Raw genomic sequence first — 24,206 nt, 5'->3', positions numbered from 1 at the left:
ATGATCTCCTGAGGTTTTTGTCCCACTGTATTTGTCCATCTCCCCATCTGTCATAGCTCTAGAAATTTTTCTCACCTCTTGTAAACCCCTGGCTGATTTTAAAATCCTTCATTCACACATCTCCTCCAGGTTTTAAAAGTCAGTGTTGTACAGAAGTTGCTTTGTTACAATCCTAGCATTTAATGTAGCTCTTTCTTCTCCATATAAAGGATAAACCCTTTCATCTTAACAGACATTACCTTAATTTCTGCATCTGTCTCTCAAATAGTTTAATGCTTGAAACTCTGCTTCTAACCAAAGGCTTTCCTTAATTAGTTTCCAAGGCAACCATCTTGGCGACAATTCAGATGAACCAACTGCAGGGAGAGGAAGGAAACACACTATCAAAATGAATAGTAATAGCACAATACCACTGTGCAAACAGGCGTTGTACATCACCAGAGACAGCGTGATAGTTCTGGTGTCTCATAAGTTCATTTACAAGGGGACAAGTCCTAACTCAGTAAAAGAAGAGCTGCACAAGAGCGTATGTCTTTTTCTCACAGCTGACTAAGCTGGGATTAATGGCTTTGGTGCAGTGTGAATCACGGTCTCGGGGAGGAAGAGAACCACTGGTGCTTGCCAGGGCCCCTCACGCACCAAGGTTTTCCCAAGTGCATTTCATAGAGCACATTTACGCTGCCGTTCAAACAGCGAGATTTTCGGAGTGGGGACCACCCCACTGGGCTCTTTTAGCCCAGATCCTGGTGATGCAGAATATGAGACACTAGCAACTGATAGCTACAGCCTGGCAGGGGGAAGTCCCTAAATACGAGGTCCCTAGGTGTGATGCAGAGCTATGGTGCGTTTGCTCTGGGCTACGGGTGGGTTTGGATCAGGCCGTAATATGGCAAAGCACTGCCCCAGTGGAAATCGCTTACTGCTTGTAATTATACATTCCTATGGGATGCCCGTCTCTTATCCCACCTTCGTGCCAGTGCGATTCCAGTGGCCTCTGTGGAGCAGCTTAAAGCTACCGGGGGTAGCCTGGGCGAAATTCATGAAGAATCCGGCCCTGTAAGTCATCAGCTCAACTTCAAACACAAACTCATCCCACAGTATTCAACCAGTAAGATGGAAAAGAGCGTAACAGTTATAGAGGAAGTTAAGGTTCTCAGGCTTAAAAAAATCCATATTACTAAATATAATTTTTTTTGTGTCCCACTATGGGCGTGCCTGTGTCGATGTTAATGGCATATGTACTATTGGAGGCTTGTTCTTCCAAAACATGTAATGAATAAAATTATCAACAATATGCATAGACCCTTAGAAATACCCTGAGTATCTTCTGTCATGGGAGAATGCATGTAAAGAATCAGAAAAGAGAAATATTGCTGTAACTTTATTACCTCCTATGAGTAAAATGGCCTCCCCTGCTGCATAGACTAAGTCTACTAAAAAATAAATTAACTCTTCGTAATCTCTTTCAGTTCATGGTTTATGCACCAAGTTATACAGGGAATATTGCAGCGTGCTGTTTATAGTGAAGCAGAATAAACCTTTCAAATGCCTTCAAAGCATTGAAAAGAGCAAATTGAATGCAATTCTAGTCACAGTAAAATTCCATTTATAATAAAAAATTTAAGAAAAAGTAACCTTGTTTTTCCTAGAGGACGTTGCACTGTTGTGTTGTTGGGGTTTTTTTTGTAATTTCATAGGGCATTTAAAACAGAAAGGAAATGCTCAACAAGGAGGCGGGGGGGGACGTGGGGGAAGAATGCCTACTATTCAGTATTTTTCGATCTGCTTGAAGGCAGTGCTCTGCAATACAAAACCCCTTCCAAAAGATTCTCATGTGAGCATTGGGACTGAAATACTGCGACACTTCTGGGTTACATCCAAATAGTATTTTGAAGTGATCCTGACATGCAGTAATGGTTTATATAAGCAGAATTCTGTTTCCAAGGACTCTTGTTCAATTCCAGGGAAGAATACTGAATTTTTACTCTGACATGCCAATGGGCAGTGTGAAGAAAATGGGAAATTTATGTGTTTTTAAAATTAAAGACTGTGTGCCTTAGTTTACCTCATTCCTTCCTGTCTGCCCCAATGGATGTACATCCTTTTATATTTTGAGCAGCTAAGACTGAAGGAGTTTCATTTACCCTATGGGATCTGAGAAGTAGTAGTGAGCATCAGTTATGTTTGTCGGTGATTGCAAGAGCGTACTCTTAAGAATGTTCAATATACAGTTTCACGGTATTGAAAGCCAAAAAGGACAGTTGGGTATCATCTCCTGTGTCACAGAGACTAGGCACGTGATGCAAAAATCACTGAGCACCTGCTTGTTAATGATGTGGATGTGCCTTCAAACTGTGTGACGGTGCTGAAGCATTTGTGAGTCCTGCATAAGGTTTGGAAAACTAAGAATAAATGTAAGATTACTATTATTAAGTCTGTGTGAAAGTGACTTTAGGTGTTGCGAAACTTAGTGAAGGATGCTAGTCTGGAAGTCAGTTCTGATAGCGCTGATTTTGCTATACCTGATACAGAATTGTAGGGAGCATTCACAGCTGCCAAGAAGCAAGGAAGAGACCATACATGAGGTTGGAAGCGAGGACGTTATTGTGGTGGGACCGTGTTATGTGGGATAGGAACTGGTTGCCTTGTAGGCTGAAGGAAATTTAACCATGAACGCTGCTAGGGAAAGGCAGTCAGCTCTAGCAGCACACAGCTCTGAGCTACGAAATGACTAAGAAATACTGGTGTCTTTGAAGAGGTGGTTGTGTGTCAGTGAAAAGCATGTGATGGTTACTGAGAAGCTTACCCATCTGAACAGTTAACAAAAAACTCCTGTTCTTTTGGGCTCTCTGGAGTATAAGAGCAGAGATAGCAGCGGTACCTATTTGCTCTCAGGTTAGCAAAACCTCGTGTCTCTTCTCAGGGGTGGTGAACTGATGCCTAAGCAGCAGAGGACTTGTTTCCACAGGGCCTTGTCTGATGAGCAAGTGCAGCCCTTGATGGGGTCAGATGCAAAATAGATGGGTATTTCAGAATTTATGAGAAGCAGAAGGAAGGCAGAATACAGCGAGGACCTTTGTGTACCTTTTCTGCCAACTAATATGAATTTCAATTTCCCTGCACTCTTTGGAAGACCTGGGTAAAGAAACAGAAGTTGTGGAGACCCAAATATACTACCAAATGAGTTGTCTTTAAAAAGTTACTCAAGCTTGTACGACAGCAGTGCATTGAAAAACTTCAGACCCAAGTAATTTTTTAACATCGTACCAAAACTTCGTGTCAGAATAGAGACCATAACCCTAATCCCTTGATGTCAAGGTTCTTGCTGACCTTGTGGTTGTTCTCTGACCTGAGAAGGGTTAGAGCCAGGAAAGAGAGAGGAACACAGAGCACTGAACCGGCAGATCTAGAAGGTGAAAACAATGAGGAGAGTGCTGTAGCACAGTTTGTCAGTGTCAAAATTAAAGCATTTCTGGCACTCAGCACAGAAAGCTTATGGTGATTTGAAATTCCCTGTCCACATTTGGGTTTTGTGTGAGATCTGAAGCCTCTGTGAAATTTCAAGTAAGTTTTGAATATATGATTTCACAGGGGCTTGAGAAAGTACTGGAACCTCTGTGAAATTACCTTGGATGTAAAATCACTCCATTATGATTAATTTTCAAGGGACAATATTTCTCAAAGAATATACTAGAACTGCATAGACAATGAAATGATCTCTTTCCTAAAATGACGTATGTGTGGAAATCACTGCTGTGCTGCTGCAGGGGAACATATTTAAGTCATTTCCTTCACATAAATACAGTTGCAAAAATTCCTCCAGAACACAACTGGATTTTTACTTTAATCTCACTCAGGAAGCTAAAGAATTCACTGATGAAAAATTTCTACAAAACATCTCTTCAAGGAAACTTCCTGCGAACAAGTATCTTCTCTTGAGAATATCTTGGCAAAATAAGGGGCAAAGGTCTTGCAATTTTGATTATCCCTTTCATATGCTACAAAAAATTATTGCTATGATTGTAACACCCCCCTGTATCTGATCTTGGGTTTGGTGAAATAGCTTCAAGTGATGAAAGACAGCGTAAGTTTTGATTGATTTTGACATGAAAGTCTTTCTATTGAAGGACATGACTTGTGAAGAGAGATGCAGTCCTGAGAGGGAGAGCACTGTTCTCATCGGTCTAAACAGAGAGATTTTGATATAAAGAAAAGTTTATTTAATGAATTTTTATTTGGTTTAAAGAGTAAATAATTGTGATTATGGATGTCAGTTACCAGGATCATAAACCTCTTCATCTCAGTGTCCTCCAGGAACTGATGTTTTGCAGTAGAATATGTCCTTTAACAATAGCTGTGCCAACAGATTAGTTAATCTGACAATATCGCTAAATCATACCAGGTAGAATCAATTTAGGCAAATTGTTTAAGTGCACAGAAAATTCACAGAAAAATTTGTCAGCACACTGAAAGAAATTAGGAGAAAGCATCAAACCCTGAGAACCTGTGGTGTTGCGGTTTGCAATATTTTTTCCTAAGTAATTTCTAATGTAACCTTTTATACACAAATTAAATGCATATTCCACTACACAGTTTTCAACGAGCAAATGTCAGATTAGTATGGGAAAAGAAAGTTTAGACATATGGAGGGAGAATGAAGTACAATACAGCTTTCAGATGTTGCATTTAATTACTCTCCAAGGACTAACATGCACAACCATCATCTATCTGGAGATTGCCTAGAAGTAAAATTTCACTCTTGATGTGACTATCATCAAGGAGAGAGGCAAGGGAGAGAAGGGCAGAAGAAGGGGGCCAGATGGGGAAAAACTTCAATAAAGTGCTTCAGAGGCAACTCAGATCCCTGCTTCCACCGTGCACATTTTCGTCCCCCTCTAGGAGATTCCTATTCTCTAGGATATCATCTCCCATGAGAGATAACATTGCAGCAGAGCCAAAAGCTGTTTGAAAAATGTTTTATAAGCCCAAACAAATGATCTTGATACTGCGCTATAGAGGAAAGCAGGATTTTGGTTATGAGGTGTAGTCACAAATTTATAAGGTGGCAGTTGCATGGAAGTAAAATCCTTAGGTCCATATACTGGACAAAAGTACAAAATCTAGCAGTTGGGACTGTGTATGGATTTGTGACATTCCCTAAAGGACGTGAAGCCATTGAAATGGTGGGTGAATTAATCTCAACTACATATGGAGTTATTTTTATCTGCAACAAATAATACATGTATGAAATCTTCATCTTAATATTTAACACATTCTTCATTTAATATTTAGCTCACATTTAATATAGTACTCATTCTTCATATAAATGAAATCATTGTTTACTGCATATTTTACAGCACCACAATCCCTGGTGGCCAGATTCCCATCCCATTAATACTAAGGCAAGAAATAAATCGCTCCATGGGTTTGCACCACTGTTACAATCATTAGGTTTTTACCCTTTGTACGAGGGAAGCTGTTTCCGCCGAATGTGGAAGTCATAGAACCATAGAATCATTTAGGTTGGAAAAGACCTTCCAGATTGTCAAGTCCAGCCATCAACCTAACACTGCCAGGTCCACCACTAAGCCACGTCCCTACATCTACGAGTCTTTTGAATACCTCCAGGGATGGTGACTCAACCACTGATGGCTTTATCTCTGTTGAATTGAAGGCAGGACAAGTGTCACTTGTTTGCTGTGACAGGCCACCGCTAGCTGTGACAGATCTTTTGCCACCACAGGATTACGGTTCCTTTGGAGCCTCATGTATCAGTGCTGGTGTTGGTGGTGTGATAGAGACAAATCATGATGCCAAAAAAGCTACTTTTAATGCATTTATTGAGGGAAGATTGAGCCTTGTCCAGTTTTTATAACCCTCAGAGGGAACTCACTATTTCTGCAGGAGCATGTGTGAAAATTGAAAAACAGAGGAGTGGGCTCTGCAAACTTAATAGTAAAATGGATCTACTGAGATTACAGGCGATCTGATTTTTACTGTGTATCATCTGGTTCAATGAAGAAAATCCTGTTCATATTTCAGAGGAGCTTTTATTTTCCGTTCTCCTCCTATTGATCCTACCTCTCTCTGGAAAACGTACATGACAAGGGGTGACCTGTGCAAACTAAACACAGTGAGGAATGATTATGTATGGCTGTCAAATGCGGTTGCACCTTTGCTCACACTGTAAGGCTGCAGAAGGTAACTACGCTGCTGTTAGCAGTGCGCTGGCCCCAGAGGACTGAGGTGCGGTGGCTGCAAGCCCCAGGGGCTGCTCCCCCACTGCAGAAGGGGCTGCCGGAGCGGGAGGGAGGCCAGGGAGAGGACTCTGTTCCAGCTGGAAAGGCTGTTTCGGTTTCTCCTTTTCTTGAGTGCAGTACGCTGCAGGTGCCACTCAAGGCAAGTTAAACATCCTTGCTAACATACCGACAGTTCCTTTTTGGGCCTTGACTTCAGTTTGTATTTAACTAATTGGGTTGTCACTCTGACACTGTGTTCGTCTGCTTTCTTAAGTGTGTCCTGAAGACCAAATTAGCCAGTGCCGCTGGTCCGATAGGGTGCTGCATCACAGGGCACAACTTTCCGAGCATTTAATTCAGTATCAGGTAGGAGCTGCTCAGATCTGAGATAAGCTTTTAAGTAACTCCATCTTCAGAACAGAAATGCTGTCAATAGGGATAGAAACTAGAACAGGAGAGAAGACAGTGTGCTCCACAACAATTTCGGCTTGCCAGACAGTTGTTGCTGTGCTTGTTATCCATGCTGTTCCCATGAAGTGCAATCAACACTGATAGCTGATCCTGATGATGCTGTTGAAATTTTTTTAGACCTGAGTCCGTTTATCTGTTTTGCTTGTTTGCTGCTGAAAAGAAAGAATTGTGCCATGACTTCTGGCATTTGCACGCTGCTTTGAACGCAAAGGTGTCATAATTGTATTTTTATAGCAAAGTATAAAGGCATGTTACTGCTCATGTAGCTGGAGGTAGCTAAGCTCTCCTGTCCTTGGAAATATACACGTATATGTAAAAGTCAGTAGAAATTAATGAAGTTAAATGTGGGCTTTTTTTTAAAAAGTGGAACCCAAATCAGTAAGCTCAACAAAGACAACAGAATCCTTTTTTTACTCTGAGCTTATAGAAAATCTCATTTTTCTTAATGTCTTTTTAAAACCTAGGAAAGAAGAGCTCTGGAGTTAAACTGCCTTATTGTTCCCAGATATGGTCAAAATGGAAAGACACATTACAGCAGGTCAGATCTCTGCCTGTCATTCCATTTAAGTTGCATATTTCTGCCACTTGTCAGGTATGAAAAGCACAGTAAAAATCTTTAGACCTTCTTTGTGGCAATACTGCCTGTCAGCATCAGTATTTTATGTTATGGAAAGATCTAATAGACTCATAAAATATATCAGGGTTTTGAGCTGTAGATGAGGGTAGTCTGTACTTCTGTAATCTAATTTTTTTTATTTCTTTTTTTCATTTGTAAATAAAGGATGATAAATAACTTTGATTAAACAGACTATACTGACCAGATGGTGGTTGATTCAAATGAAGGGAAAATGAGCTCCCAACAGGTATTAATTGGATATGGTAGTTTCCTTTTCATTGCTGCCAAAATCATGACAGCTACTTCTCGAGGTAGAAGTGCAAGCGTATCCTCTTCGTTCGTGTTTTCCAATGACTCTTTAAAATCAAAGCCTGCAGAGGCAGTAAGGTGGATTTAAAAGTGACTGAACTGCTGGGCTTAAAGGGTTGTGATCAGCAACGCAAAGACCAGCTGGAGGCTAGTTACTCTTTCGAGTACCCTAAGGGTCCTGGGGCTAATACCGTTTAGCCTCCCCATTAATGATCGGAAGGTTATGGGGTGGAGTGCACACTCAGCAAGTTAGCAGATGATACCAAATTAGGAGGAGTGTTTGATACACCGGGTGGTTGTGCTGCAGTACTTTGATGGGCTGGTGAAGTGGACAGAGAGAAATGTGATGAAAGGGAAATGCACAGCCCTGCACCTCAGGAGCAATGACCCCATCCACGCACCGGTCCAGACTGGGGAGAGGCTTCCTGGCTGGAGAGCAGCTCTGCAGAGCAGGAGCTCGGGATCCTGGCAGGCAAGTTGAGCACAAGCCAGCACTGCACTCTGACAGCCAAGGCTGCGTGGGATTAGTATGGTCAGCGGCTCAGAAGGGGTGATCCTTCCTCTCTGCTCAGCACTGGTGAGGCTGCATCTGAAGTTCTGGGCTCACTGGTGTAGGAAAGGCATGGACAACCTGGAACAAGTCCAGTGAAGGGTCCCTACGACAGTTAAGGGGCTGGAGCATCTGATGTAAAAGGAAAGGCTGAGGAACTTGGGTTGCATAGCCTGGAGAGGAGAACGCTCACGGGGGGATGTTAGTAATACCTCGTGGGAAGGAGTGAAGAAGATGGAGCCAGACTCTTCTCAGAGCCTCGCTGCGTTTCAGTATCTCGGCTGTGCTGAGTGACAAGACAGGAGGCGAGGGTGCAGACTGAAATGCAGGAAATTCTGTTTAAATATAAGAAGAATCACTGGAACAGGCTGCCCAGAGAGCTTGTGGAGTTTCTGGCTTTGGGGATATTCAAAACCTGACTGCCTGTGGTCCTGAGCAGCCTGCTTTAGCTGCCCCTGCTTGGAGCCTGGGGCTGGAATAGGCAGTCTCTAGAGGCCCCTGCCAGCCTCACCTGCTCTGTGATTTCCTCCATCCATAAAGGAGAAATTACGTTTCCCTTTCATGAATCAGAGACAAGCCATGGATATTTTTTAGAAGACAAAATAGGACTGCTCAGTCCCGCCTACCAGACTTGCACTATTCTTCCACTACTTCATTTCTTCCGAGCCCACAGAGTCCTGTCTTTCATTAACCCATTCTTTCCTTGCCTCTGGTCTGTTACTGCTGTTCACCTACACACTCTGTTCTCACCATCCTAGTTCCTAGTCAAGTCCTGGGAGAAATATTCCAGCAAAACCCCTTGATCTGTCTCCATCACTACTGTCTAAAACAGCTTCCCTGCCTTGACTTTCATCTAAGAGTTCACCAGTCTCCTTGTAACGTTCCTTTCACCTTTAACTCCATTTAATTTTCATGGCCAGAAAACCCAGATCCATGTTCTAGACCAAGAACGAGCTGTGCTGGTGATTTTGGTAGGGAGTAAAACAGAAGATAACAGAGTAATTATGAGGTTAGTATTAAAAGTTATTTTGCTTCCTCTTCAGTGTCCTTCCTCTTAGGTGTTGGGTAGCCTTTGAACTACATCATGACAGATTAACATTATTACTTTAGAAATATCACAGTGCTCCATACCAATTTAATATTAGCCAGTTAATCTCTGTAATGCTATCTTCCCAAACTGTACAAAAAATGTAAAAGCTAAGGCAAAAAATTGTGGTTGTCTGTTTGTTATTGTGATGACTGATGCAGTGGAAATCAAGTTGTCTTTGTGCTTTCATTCAAAAAATAACTTCCCCAGGCTAATGAAAAAACTAAAATTGGCAATGCTGACTTAATTTCTTAAATCTGGCATATAGGTCTGCACTTCCAGTAAGCGTGGTGCTGGCCAGCAGATTTTACTTTTATTTTAAAACCAGATACATTTTAATTATGTTCCCTCTAGATTTTTACTTAATTAATTGAAAATATCCAAAGAGTTAATTAAAAATACAAACTTCATTTGATACTGTATCAAACCTGACATTATGATCTTTTTATCTACAAGGCAAGAATTATGTGGAATCAGAAGTCTGAATTATTCATGATCGTTTCCAGTCATATTTTTCTCTTCTCCTTTGTTCAGAGTAAAATCTTATAAGCTTTTCTTTCAGTCAAGGTGAAAGCAATATTAAGTCTCGGAAGTGAAACTTCCCAAAGACATGTAGCTCTGTGAAATCCTTGTCCTGTAATCCTGGCTTTCTATTCAGCACCACTATTCAATATCCCACTTTCTGTATAAGCTTCACAATATATCAGCTGTTGATGAGATTTATTTGTTATACTCCTGTTTTCCTTCTTCATAAAAAAGCTTTATCCATTCCTTTGCTCCCCTAGGAGTTACACTGATGTCTGTGATTGTTTCGGCTGGGCTGGCTAATCCAGCAGCTCCATTCAAGATGCTGGACAGGTGGTAGAGGGTGAAAGGGAGGGAGGAGAGTTGTGCTGATGAAGATTTAGGACAGCGCATGTAGTGAATTTTAAAACATTGTTAAGATCAAGTTAAATAATTATGAACTAACGCGGTTGATTGTGTGAGCAGAAATGCTGGCAGGTCACTTCTGAAAGATGCTTCATGAATTAAAGCTTGTCTGCAGTATGTTGGACCTCTCTAAGGGACCAAACTATCATTTCTGGTCATTTTTGGAGACATGACAACAGATGAGACAGAGGTTGGGTCTGATCTATGCTAATGAGCCCTACATTTCCTATTTGCAGTATTGCTCCTGATGCCTGTAGCAGCTCCGTGTCTGTTTTTCTTACAGCCTCTGACTTCATCTGTCGTGGCATTTTTCTCTTAAACACATTTCTGGATAGAAATGTAAAAGCCTTCTTATTTTTTACTAAGGTTAAAATTCCAAATAGTATTACTATTGTTAAGTTCTTGGTCTCTAACCTTTTAAAAGTAAATCGCTGCCTTTAAGGTGAAATTAAAACATACAGAGAATTCAGTATGCAAATAGCATGCGCACCAGATGATCTGAAGGAAGCCTGCACATTTCTGTAGAAAACAAATGTGAGTGTAGGAAATCAGATGCTTTCTACCAACGGAGTGTACATACAGTTCTCAAGAGGACCTGAACAGCAATTTATTTTCAGACTGCTGAAAGTATGCAAATTCCTACAGAATTAAATGTGAATTTGAAAGAAATGGCATCTATTAAGGACAAGACAACCCAAAGAGGCAATTGGGAGCCTAATAATTTATCAAGAACTTTAACAGGCTCAGCAGCATATCTAAAGTCAATGACTCAAATGTCATCTGTTTTTAGCAAAGACGTAAGTGTTCATGTTGAAAAGATGTCTTTTAGAGTATGGCTTTTGGTTTAGCTGTGACCAGAGAAGTACACTAGTATGGTGTGCATAGATTTTCAGATGATTCTCCATCAAAAAGCATCATCTGTTCCCTTGAGCTGCTCACAGGAGATAGTCAGTGATACACTTACAGTGTATCGCCAGCATGTTTGCTATTTTTAACTTCTGATAGTTTAACCCAGCAAGTTTGATTCTGTCCTGACACATGTGATCACCACAATTATTAATTAAATCCATGCTGCTAGGCATCGTTCCACCCGATGGCCATGGGACTAGGTGCATGTTGCTGAGATTATAATCTGAGGGCAAGGGAATGGTGCTAAATGCAGTGGCATAATCTTGCAGAAAGGGTGTTGCAGGTGAGCCAGCAGCCAGCTGCACAGACAGGGGAGGTGTGGGTTTTCCTCCTTTCTGCAAAAGCACGATATTACCGGCGTGGGATGAGCACCCAGGTGGTGGAATTCAGGCAGGAGTTCAGGCTTGCCTGGCAGTGCTTCCCCACTCCTCCCTGTTACCTCACGGAATTCAGCTGCTCGGTTCATCCGGCTGCTTTTTCTGTCTCTTAACGATCCCATTTAACGATCCCATTTGTACAGAGAGATGCCCAGGTGGGCTCAGGGAGGGTGGGAGATGTTGGTTTAGTGGAACGTGCAACATTTTTAGTTTTAGTATAAATTTTGACGAAAGGTCAGACGTATCCCTTTAGAGGCACTGGAAGCAACAAGTTTTCGGGCCTTTTGAAAGCTGTCAAAAGGCAATGACGACCACTGCTTGTAACTTCAGGAATTTAAGCTTTCTTGTATGACAAGGCTTGGCCAGGGTTCTCATGGCAGGAACCCCCCCTTACAACCTGGAGCCCACCAAGCCCTGCTGTGCCCGTGCAGTTTAATAAACACAGCGAGAGGCTGGGCCATGCCACCCGCCCCTCATACGCTTCACAAACAAGGAATGATGTAAACAGGCGCTCACTGAGTGGGCAGATAGAGCGTTATCGTTTCAGAGCAGAAATACTTGAACCAGTAACTAAAATGAAGCTGGGCAGCAGGGGAGACACTGCGGTCACAAGGGTGAGTTTGCCAGGTAAGGTCGTCTCTGTGAGCAGAGTCTTCCCAGCCTTGTGAGTTACTCTTTGTAACCTGCCCGTGTGTTTTAAAAGCACAAATGAGTGCAGCCCTCCACAGATCTGTAATACTCCTGCTGCCCATGGACTGGGCATGGAGGGTTACCAAAATGTTAGTCCTCTGGCTGGTTTCCGCTCGTTAAGAGTCATCCTGTTACAGCTGAATAATATGTAATTGTTTTCTTCACACAGGTTGTAATCCTGGGCAAACATTCTAGAGGCTATCACTACATGTTGGCTAACCTGGTAAGGACTTCTCTTCATTACAAGTATAGCTACATTTTAGAGGGTAATCTATTCTGTTCAGGTGGTGGCAACTTTAATCAGCAAAAGAGGAAATGCATGAATGAGTTCTTGGATTTTGAGAAATTACTTCAGTAAATGCTAAAACGGGTATGTTACAGTCATTTGTACTCAATTACGGTCTGTCTTTTGTCTAAGAATCTCATATCCTCTACTAATTTTAAAATAATAATTTAATTGTATGTTTTCCACTAATTTGTATCCTCATAAATAAGACACTTGATAACCGTAATCTTCTGTGTAACATATTTGAAATGTAAGCACCGCAGGAAAAATAATTGTGGCACATTTGTGTATAAAATAAGTAGCAAAAAGCTGCAAATTAGAACAATTCCATCAAGTAAACCAGCCAAGCTGTTTAGCTGTTCTTTTGTATTTCAGAGTGTAGGAGTGTGCCTGTGTATGTGTTGGCCAACCAGGACAAGACAGTACATTTGTATCTGTATCAGAGCTTCTGGATTCTAGAATTGACTTTCAGGGCTGTTTATTACGCCTTTGAAACACCATCTGGTAGAGTTCTGCAGAAGAAATGTTATAGTGTAATTGATCCTGTAGCAAGACTAATTTTGTGGTTCTGTGTCTACTGTCAGACAAAAAATTTTTTTCCAAAACTCACACTTTCACATTAGCAACGCCACTTACTAGAATATTCTCTGTATCAATTTTTTGTTGTGATGAAAGCAGAAAAGACAAATTTTAAAATACTTCTATTTAGTATAAGTACTGTATGACTTAAAGATGTGTCATTTTGCATTATAAGAACCAGTCATGATCTCACTGATTAGTGTGTGCATAGAAATACAGGGGTTCTTATTCTGGGTTGCCTTTTAGCATGTATAACCATTAACATTCAGATAAACATAACTGCAATCAAGTCATACTAATCAAAAAGACACCAATTTACTGTCTCGGGTATAAATAACAGAGTGGGAGAGCATCATACCGTGAGGTTTGCAAGTGAAATGTTAAGTAATGCTGTGATGGAGAGCTGCCTATCAAGAGGTGTGCGCTTTGCTTCCATGGAACAGCACGGGTGTTGAGTCATTTTCTGCTCCCAGCGCTGAACCTTCATGTGCACTTTGCTGTACAAATGGGATTGAGGTCTTCAACCGGTTTTTACCGTGATGAGGAGAAAAGAAGAAATAGTACTTCAAGTTTCCCCCCTGTTTTCTTTCTGACCAGTGAATATTATGTGCCACATTCCCACAGCACAACAGGGCAGTTTTCTATCTTAAAAGTCTGAACAAGAAGATGTTTTAAATTCTGTTCTGTGCCGCTGTCACTGTCGCAATTGTGATAGTAATTGTCTCCTTGGTAGAATATTTTCAGCTAACAAAAGGGAAGTCATTCCATTTCTTTTGTGTTACGCTTGTAGCAGGTAAAACTGAGCCAAAGAAAAGGGACTTTGGGTGGCAATGATTCTTGTTTTCTGCATGTGTCCTCCCAGGGTTTCACAGACATTGTTCTGGAGAGAGTGATGCACGGAGGTGCCAACATTACTGGATTCCAGATTGTTAATAACGAAAACCCAATGGTTCAACAGTTCCTACAACGCTGGGTGAGGCTTGATGAAAGGGAATTCCCAGAAGCTAAAAACTCACCGTTAAAGGTATTTATTTTACACTGACAGTGATGGAGACTGTATGAATTGCTTTTAACAGTTATTTGGGGTTTTTTAACCCCAAACGATACAGATCCCTGATTAGAATATGTTGCAACGTTCCCTGCCCTTCTGGAAGAGAGAAAGAGGCGGAGGCTGTTAGCTGAACGCAAGTGCCCGCTGTGGTGGCAGCTCCTCGGAGTTCCTCAGTTCCTCAGTTCCTTGTATCAGTGTGATACAAGAACAGATGCTGTCATTGCGCATCAGATGTAAAAACTTAAACTTCATCTCTTTGAGTTAGTCTTGGGGTGGTTGAGGAGGCTAGTTTGGTTAGTTTTTAGTTGCGAACTGTGTGTTACCAGTCCTTTCTAATGCTAATAGAGAATTTCACATGCAAAATAAAGTAGCTCTGGATTCACTGAGGAGCCACTGCTACCTCCTAGTCGTTGCTGACAGTTGCCCTCATAATCTAACCCTGTGCTTTGCATCCCTGTCCTTTACTTAAATGTTCTGGATATTATATCTGCAATCAATAAAACTTTCGAAATTTTTTTGAATTAAAATGTCAGGCCATAGGTTGGCTGAACTAAAGGCTACTGTTACTGGGAGACTCGCAACCTGTTAATATCTCCCCCAGGTTTTTTTCTGCTTCAGCGTCTCTAGAGTAGAGGGGGATGCTATTCACTGTCCAGTTGAGGAGTGCATCAAAGGTACTCTGTCTGATGATGGAAGTCATAAAATCTTCTAGGACCACTGCATGTTATTGATACTCCTCTATTATGTTCCTTCCTCTTTTGGTGAAGCCTGTTCTTTTTCATCAATATGCATAGATGAATAAAACCTGGGACTGGTGGTGGATGAGAGGACCTTAAATTCTGTCCCTCCCGGGAGTTCAGTCCTCCACATCATGTACACTGACTGTCTCAGGGAAGCCAAACCTGTCCAAGAACCACAGCCATGATAAGACAGTTCATGTCTTTCCTCCTTGATTTGGGAGGGACACATACAAACTGATGAACAGAATTGGAATTCAAAATTATGCTAATAAACAGGAGTAATGTGTTGATCTTAGTAAGACACAATTTGGGGAAGCATAAAACACTAGCTAGGAAGGGAAAATCTAGTCCAGTCCAATGGATGGGGGCATACTGTGGGGGGCTACAGCCAGAACGGGAACCAGTTATGACGTTCTGCTGTGAGGTGGCCAATGCCGTTCAGGGACATAGTTCTCCATCTCTGGGATCACATGATTTCATGGGATAGTTTTAAAACTATCTTAATCCCATCCCGCATCCTCGCTGGCATTTCAGAGGAAGCAGAGAAAGGCAAGCAGAGGACCGCAAAACTCAGGTTAGCGTAGTGCTCCTTGTTGGTTAGGACCAAGACGGGCTTTCTAAAGCTTCCTAGCAGTGATGCAGAAGTGATGGTAAGTATTGCACTAATCTTAAAAGCTCTGAAATATATAAAGTTAACCTGAGAAGATTTTATTCCACTTGAAAGCAATTTACCTTGAGGGAAAAATGATTCTCCATCCTTAAAAAAGAATCTTAAGTATATGGTACAAACACAAAGATTACATTACCTTTCCACAAATGTACTGCTCATTATAGAAATGTGCACAGTATTTGTCAATCGGACAAAAAGCATACTTAAAAATTGATGTACAATATTTTTGATTAGGAAATAAAATTGCCTAGAGATTCAAGCCCTGATGTTTAATTTATTCTGTATTTTATCAGCCATTCCCTTCTCTCTCTCTTTTTTCTCTTTGCATGCTCATGCATTTATAAGTAGAATTCAAATAAAGTAGAAAATTAGATAGCTCTCTTGGCATGACTTGGAAGGGACTGCATTAAGGTTACTGACAATTGACGCAGTCTACTGAAAAAATTATCAGCGTGTAAGTTTTGTGTAGCACTAGATTGGACAGCTATTACAAGATCTTTTTAATACAAGAACAAATACCTTAAAATTACTATCTGGTTCTATATTGTTGTGTGGAATGTGACATGTAATCTTTGTTAACTTACTAAAAGAGGAGAGGGTGATCATTGCAAAGCATCGCAGGAAGAGGTAAAGGTGGGCAGGATCAAAACAGCGCTTATTCCGAGATGCAGGCAGAGCAGGAACCACCCACACACACCTGGTAAGCATTTATAAACTGCTGTTGTTTAAAACTCAGTAGAATGACTGCTGTATAACCTTCTTCACAATCCTACCTTTGCACTTTTTTTTATCAGATATGAATCTCTTGGTCTGCACATGCAGACACGCCTCGTTCTGTGCAGATTCCCTAAGGCTTTATATCAAACTGAAGAGCTTGCCATAAGATAATACACCTTTTTAAGAAATAAAGATCACCTATTGTCCTATCCTGCCCTATAGGATAGAATTAACTTCTGAATTTGTTAAGTCTTACCCAGACAGAGTAGCTGAATGTGCAGCTGACGGCTGGATTTCCACCCTTCGAAGCCACGCATGGGCAGCGTGTCTTCTGGCACTAAGCAGCATAAGGCTCGTCGGGAGCCAGGAGCGCTCCAGTCTCACACAGACATCCAAAAGAAGGGCAGGCACCCCTTACGTTCTTTTTTGCTTCTCTTCATTCCCTTACAGTCACTGGGGAAATACGAAGGGTCAGTTACAAAGGGTTTGACAGCTAGTCTTACACACTGAGCATATTCAGTTGCTCCCAGTACGTATGTGTTGAGGTGGTGTCCTCTACACACACCCTTGACTTGTAGGTGTGCTGTGATGCTGCTGAAAACCAGGATCTCCTACACCTGGGCCACTCTGGGAGGGAAGAACTTTCAGACAAACACATAAATGTGGAAAAAATGTGGAAAAAAAACATCCATGACATTTCGTAGGTGATTCTAAATCTGTAGCATTGGGGGATGTCTCACCAGATACATAGGACAAGCAGTGGACGAAGCTGACAGCAACAGGAGCAAGTAGTTAAGGAGTCTGGGGGTTTTGTTGAAGCGTTGCTGCTATACAAAGCTTATCACCCTGCTCAGATTTACCTGTAAGTAAGTAAGTAAGGAGTAAGAGAAGGCAGATGGGGAATTACCAAGGAGATGTAATGCCTGAAGTGTATTTTGTGATTACTTGCTTATATAGTTGTCTTCTAAGAAAAGCAATCTGATCTGCTTCTTGCCACAGATGCTACCCAGTCAGGATTGTGGTCCAAACAGAAATCATTTATGTTAACTTGAATTCAAAACTGTCTTGACAATCTTGTTAAAAAGAAAAACAATACTCCAAGCGAAAACCAGCTATGAGCTCTTCTTTGCTATCGGTAGCAGCATGGGTCAGCATGGAATTGCAGACTTCTGTAGTGACCTTATTTAGATAAGCAAGCTTTCATTTAAATACTTTATGCAATGCAAAACTGTGTGGGTTTTTTTGTTTTGCTGCTATATGCTATACAAAATGAAAGTATTTTTAATTTGTTAATTGAAATAGATGGAATTGTTAAACTACATAAAGCACCTGAGGCAAGACAGAGAGCAAGCAAAAGGGCTTGCCAGCACGATTCTTCCAAGCGTATTTTAACAAAGAGGACTAGACCTGATAAACCCGAGGCAATTTTAAGATTGCAATTTGTCACCGTATTTTATTTGCATCAATTTTAGTATACGTCTGCACTGACCCATGATGCAGTCCTAGTCATAGCAGAAGCTTTCCGTTACCTGCGAAGACAGCGTGTGGATGTCTCCAGGAGAGGTAGTGCTGGAGACTGCCTGGCTAACCCCGCAGTACCATGGAGCCAAGGAATCGATATAGAAAGAGCACTGAAAATGGTAAGGGCAAACATACCAGCTAATGAATGTATATATTCCACAACAGCAGCAATTCTGCCAAGACTGAACTTGCCTCCCACTCCATGTCCACAGTTTCTGTACCCGCACAAACAGCTGCAGCTCCTCAGGAAAATAAAAGAAAAAAACAAATTTAATGATGAACTCCAAAGGATGGCTAAATTATATTCAACAGAGGGCAAGGCATAGCAAATCAGCTCTCAAAACTTTGGCCAAAATTGCATCCCAGTGGCATCGGTGCAGCAGCTGCCTGATTGTCTACACCAAAGCACCTACAGTCCGACTCCCCCGTAACACCCAAGCTTCCCATGAGAGTGAGCGTGAGCCGTTTTCCAAACAAACATAGATTGGGGGTTTCTAAAGTCAGGCTAAGGCTGAAAATGTGGCCAACAGACCTAGACTGGGTCCTCAGCATGTGTATTGTGAATCTTGCAGGGATATGTGTGTTTATGAACTTAAACACATGTATGCCGTTTTGATAGTTTGCCAGTAAAAAGTGACTCAGGTTGGTTTAAAGCAGTGAAAAAAATGTTGTCATTCATAGCAATACTGCTGGCTTTCAGCACCAGCCTGAACCTTGACACAGTTTAGCCTCAAACTAGTTCTGATTCCTGGTGTAACTTTGCACTCAGCCTAATTACCTTCTGCGTGGCCTGTTCTTTATCCCTAACACTGCTTAGTGCATGGCATCCTACCTCACTTATATTGCTAATTTTGTTTATTTTAACTCTTTTTAAGACTGCTGTGTGTGTTAAAGCAAGTGACAACAGGAAACATTTGATAACATTTTGGTAGCTATAAAAGACAAGAAGAATATGTGTCCCTGTCCATGGCAGGGTTGGAGCTAGATGATCTTTAAGGTCCCGTCCAACCCAAACCATTCTATGATTCTATGGTCTGCTTTTGATCTGGCTCAAATAACTCTGAAACAAACCTGTTAGAACAGATTCTATTAATGCAAGCGTAGAACTGGAGTGAGTGAGATCAGAATTAAGCCCATGTTAGGTATAAACAAATCCTAGGTCAGCCTTCATACACTTAGCTTAATTACTGCTTTTTCTCAATTACTAAATTGGAAGGATTATAGCAGAAAGTCATAATGATTATAGAAGGTTATAATCAGATTATATCACTCTTAAGATGGTTCAGTCTCACATTGCCAGAGCTCTTTTTATGCATGATGTCACTTCCTAACAAATGCCCTAACTGCATGTTCACTAATGTACCATTACACATTTTAGAAGAGAAGTTGATTAAATTCAGCCTTCACAGTAGTTAAAGAATTTGTACTGTCCATTTGAACTTTATTACAAGCAAACCAGAAAAGTCCTATGAATGAGAGGTGAGGTATTCATGTCAGCAGAACCAGCACTGCTACAGGACACTCCCTTATTTTAAAAACGTAACTCATTGAATATACAAAGCCGAACTTAGGATTAGCAAAAAATGCAGAAGTCTGACTTTCAGCTGGTTGCCTTCTATTGTTTTAGCTATTCAAAATCATCTAAGTGAGGTTTATATACACCTCCAACAAGTGCTACCCAAGATGATCCCACACTGCCTTCCAGACCCCATCCTATCCATCACACTCTCTCCCTCTACTCAAGCAGTGATCTTGAATCGTTGCTTCAGGAAAAAAACTCTGATTCCACAATGTTTCCTCTCCGCTCTGTAGCAGCAACTCAGATGAGAATATTTTTTCAAGACATCCTTGAAATACCTTATGCCAGCAGAAGGTTCAGTGCTACGCTCTAGTTGTCCTGCTGGCAAGAGGAAAATAGGCATTCCCTGAGGCTGCTTCCCTACAGCCTTGAAAACTGTGCATGTCTGTGTTTCTAAAGCTGATTCTAAGACATCAGATCAGTGGCAGGCAGTTTACCTGAACAGATCTGGGCACTGTCACTCCATTTGCGATTGCCTCCGCACGCTACCAGAAGCATTCTGAGTCCTGGTGAGTCTGCCTGCCTCAGTGCAGCCAGGTTTTGCAAACTGCTGAGTTTTCCCACCAAAGATAGAAACAAATTAAATTTGAAGTCAAAAGATGTCAAGTGCACAATGCTCACGTCTCAATACGCATCAGGATGAAGCCGACCTAACAAGCTCTGCTGAGACACGCAGTCACTGCTGTGCTAAGGTAGCCAGACAGCTTCCAGCAAGTGCCAAAAGCAGGCGCAGCCGCTCACATCTGGCTGCGAGTTATGTGTCAGCTACCCTACAAATATGTTTACTCGGTCCACAGTTGGTAAGACATCTTAGGGGCAAATTTGCTTTCAAAGTCCCGTTCACCTCTCCAGCTTTCTGGAGACAGGAGTAACTCACATGTTCTTCCAGATCCCTGAAATGATACGAGCCCTTTTAAGAAAGGTTCAAATCCACTTACTCATAAAAAAAATCGCACTCCTTATATGTCAGCCTGAATTTGACTCACTGGATAATTTGGGGTCCAAGGAATTCTGGCTGGTTTATGTGGCCTTGTCTGCCATAACAAGTTTGATTGCACCATCTGTAAACCATAAATAGCATATCAGTCATCAGCCCTGAGCAGCTTCCCTTTGACTAATCTTCCATCACCTCTTCCTGTATCTTCTACAGCATTTCGCTAAATAATAAAGCTGATTTACCCCTGCGGAAGTTTCAGACTGTTACCCCTTCTGCCTGAGATGACAGCTTGTCAGCGTTGATAAGTGATAAATGGAAATATCTCACCCTTTAATACAGGGAAATAAGAAAGATTTTTTTTTTCTTTGAAACAAAGTACTTTATACTTCCCCTTAAGATGATTCATGTGAGTAGGTAATGATAATGTCTATACACCCATCCATCCAGATGGAGACCAGAACTCCATAAGCAGTAGAGACAATTGTCTCTGCTCATTCAGAGAAGACATTCATTCCTTTCTCCTACACTGGGACTGATCTTAAAATAAAGCCCTTCCCAGAAGGAGCATTGATACGGGATTCTGGTCCATATTGCAAATCACTAAGTACCATATTGTGAGGGGTTTAATGGCACTGAATTGTTGCATGTGCTTCACGGATACTCCATGCTGTATCAGTGAACCCAGTGTGACTAAGCATGGCAGAATCAGTCTTTCTTACATTTAACATATGTGCAGGGTGAATTTCACCTATACTTAAACGCAGCTCACTCTGCGGTAGTGAGTCACCAGTTGAGTACTAACTAACAGAATACGTACAGCTGAAACTGAGAGAGCTGGGGTTGGTTCCATTACCGAGAATATAACTGGCCATGTCAAAAGCTCTACAAGTCTCATACAGATAAAAATTGTACTAGAACTAGTGGATTCCTGCAAAATGTAACAGAGAGGAAAAAAATCTTTTTATTAAATAAAAGAAAATCTTTTATTAAAATGGTTTTTTTTCTGTTTATTCCCTTAAGGTGCAAGTTCAAGGAATGACGGGGAACATCCAGTTCGACACCTATGGGCGGAGAACAAATTACACAATTGATGTGTATGAAATGAAAGCCAGTGGATCACGGAAGGTGAGTTTCAAGATATGCATCCACATTTCACATCTTCACAACTATTGAATATATTTCACGAATAGTTCACAAACTAATGAAACTCAAAAATACCACACAGACACTGTAATAACAGGACCCTGAGGAAACCCCACCTTCTTGCAGTCTTCCCTGTCCCAGGAACCTCATTCTATTCTGTTCCTGGACCAAACAACTCACCCTGCTTGATATCTGCATTGGTTTCCATGTCAGCTTCAGACCCCGCTTCTTCTCTTAAAATCCTTCTGGAGCTTTTCCACTGCCAAGCATAATACCTGCTGTCATGGTCCTGTGCTCAGCCCTATCCCCTAAACTCCCCTCCATCTTTCCCTTCCTCTTCGTAACAGGCCTTGGAGCTGTGGTGAAGCTGGAGCCTGTGTATTTCAGAAACCTTCAGAAATTAACAGAAAATAAGTTTGGGTTTAATTAGGATTTGCTACTCGCATTCTATTGTCTCCTAAATAAAGGGTAGATCCTAGTGGGATAGTTGCTTAGGTCCCTGTTATAAAAGAAATTCAGGGCAGATTTTCAAAAATCATTAGGTAGATGGGATCTCAGGAGTATCAAGAGAAGAATCTTTGTGGCCGAGGCACATAAATCCGCCTGATGTCACCTGGCTATAGGTACCTGACCTGCTTGGTCACTGCTGAGACTCCATAAACTCCTCTGCACATATTAGATAACAAAATACCTCTGGTCCTGTCCCAGCCATTCAGCTTAGGTTTACAGAGCAGGCAAAAGCATTACTTCTGTGTTGTGCAGAAATGCAAAAAGGAGTGTAGTAGCATAGCAATGTAGCGACCGCACCACGAAGGTCAGCGCAAGGCAGCCGACAGATAGTCCCCTCGTGGGTTTTGTACCCCACGCTGAGGGTAGTGCTGCTGTGCTGGCATTGCTAGCGATGTCTGTGCACCCTCTCTAAAGCTAGCTCGGGCGCCTCTGCAGGGACTGCCTTCGCTGGCCGAACCGCAGCAGAATACGGACAAAAATCACAAAATCAAAGAATTTTACTCAGAGTGCTGTGCAGTTTATTCCTAGTTTACAGTATATTATTATGCTGTGGATACATAGGATTTTTTTCCACAGGCACCGTGATGATGTGGATTTAGAGAGAACTTCGTATGTATTTTCACTTGGATTTGGCTTGTATTTATTTGCATGTGGGCTTGAGAACATTGTTTCTTTAAGGAAATTAAATAAAAGGTAATGTAGTCCTTTAATGGCAAAAATGTTGCATGAATAAGGGTTGCAAAGCCTTATATTTTGACAGCTCATGTGACAAGTGCGTGCACCACAGCCTTGTGAACATATGTAATGAGGTAACAATCTCTATTTTTATAGGCTGGTTATTGGAACGAATATGAAAGATTTGTGCCAGCTTTAGATCAGCTTCCCTCTAATGACACTTCATCTGTGGAGAACAGAACTATAGTAGTCACTACCATCTTGGTAAGTTTTATGTTCTTAGTGTGTTTGTGTTTAGGAAAAAAGACACATGGCTCCTAAGGTGTGTTAGACACCTCGCCAGGAGGCAGATGTTGAATGCGATGTGACTTCAAGTGGCTGAGAAGTTCGGCATCTTTGACCCTGCAAACTCCTATGTGTATCAGTAAGTTTACTCACAGGAGGAGCTCGCTGAGCTTGACATTGCACTTTGCTGCTTCTCAAACACTTGAACTCAATCAAATGCCTCACAGAACTGAAGTTATTATGCATGTATGTAAATGACTGCAGGATCTGGCCTTCCTGCTGTAGGGTCAAATCTTGCACCCCTCACTCAGGTACAGCTCCTGTAAACTCAACCCCTGTGGACTGAGTAAGGGTGGCACAGTGGAGCCTGTAGAGAACTGGAACTGCTCTAGCACTGGGTGAAAAGCGACCTACACCTGTGCAACTCCAAAGGAGTAAAGCTCTTCCTCTTTCTCATAAACAGCAGCACCTGGGTCAGCCCCAATGCCTCTGGCAGATGTGTTCTGTACAGCATTGTTTGTGACTTTTATGCCTGTTGCAATTCTACTAAGCATGAGCCAATTTTATGTTCCTGAAGCATTGTATTTTATACTCCTATGGATTTAGCGAGATATAATCAGCGTTTCAGCTAGAATTTTCTAAGAAAGCTGAGGGAATTTAGTGACAAAAATTGCTACTGAGGATTTTAGCCTAGCTTCCCTTGGGCTGCTTTGAAAATATCTCCATCAGAGCCCCATTCTAGGCCACTGGGGCCTTAGGAAATTGTTTTGATGGTACAGGTGTTGGGTATGTCAGTTCTTTGAACGCTAAAACCTGAATTATTACTACGGTGATGCTATTTGACTGTCTCATCAGGCCTAATTCTGCAAAGAAAAGTGTAACTTTGTTAAGTGGAATAGTCCTGTTGTCTGTAGGATCAGCCAAGGATTTTTAAATTGCAGAAGTCTGTCTTTCTAATTTCTGTACCAAAGCAGGAGATATTGTAAATACTTGCCAGTAATATAAAGGATAGTAACAGCTCTCGTTTTGTATGTTTTAAAGCTGTATTTTACATTCATAGACTTTTGATCTTTACTTTTGTTTCAAAGGAATCACCATATGTAATGTATAAGAAAAACCATGAACAACTAGAAGGGAATGAGAGATATGAAGGATATTGTGTAGACTTAGCTTCTGAAATAGCAAAACATGTTGGAATAAAATACAAACTGTCAATTGTTGGAGATGGGAAATATGGAGCTAGGGACCCTGAGACTAAGATATGGAATGGCATGGTGGGTGAACTGGTCTATGGGGTAAGTTTCTCTTAACCTTCATTTTAATGTTCTTCATTAA

General features: G+C 41.5%; 1 protein-coding gene across 5 annotated transcripts in view; it reads left to right on the top strand.

Annotated features, from left to right (window-relative positions):
* The window catches only part of GRIA3 (glutamate ionotropic receptor AMPA type subunit 3), a 157,682-nt gene that overhangs the window by 77,344 nt on the left and 56,132 nt on the right, over positions 1 to 24,206 (top strand). For 4 of the 5 annotated variants that reach the window (XR_005107484.1, XM_037408044.1, XM_037408043.1 and 1 more), the window contains exons 5-10: positions 12,348 to 12,401; positions 13,906 to 14,067; positions 17,694 to 17,861; positions 21,279 to 21,383; positions 22,743 to 22,850; positions 23,960 to 24,166. Coding sequence is in view for 4 of the 5 variants with exons in the window: in XM_037408044.1 (XP_037263941.1) it covers positions 12,348 to 12,401; positions 13,906 to 14,067; positions 17,694 to 17,861; positions 21,279 to 21,383; positions 22,743 to 22,850; positions 23,960 to 24,166 (804 nt within the window). In the remaining variant the exon portion in view is untranslated. The remainder of the gene's footprint in view (positions 1 to 12,347; positions 12,402 to 13,905; positions 14,068 to 17,693; positions 17,862 to 21,278; positions 21,384 to 22,742; positions 22,851 to 23,959; positions 24,167 to 24,206) is intronic. The other variant, XM_037408042.1, reaches the window with a different exon arrangement.

This window comes from Falco rusticolus, chromosome 14 (genome assembly GCF_015220075.1).
Source record: "Falco rusticolus isolate bFalRus1 chromosome 14, bFalRus1.pri, whole genome shotgun sequence".
In the NCBI taxonomy this organism is placed as follows: Eukaryota; Metazoa; Chordata; class Aves; order Falconiformes; family Falconidae; genus Falco; species Falco rusticolus.
The sequence above is the reverse complement of the archived record's forward strand: the minus strand, read 5'-3'. Positions and strand labels throughout refer to the sequence as shown.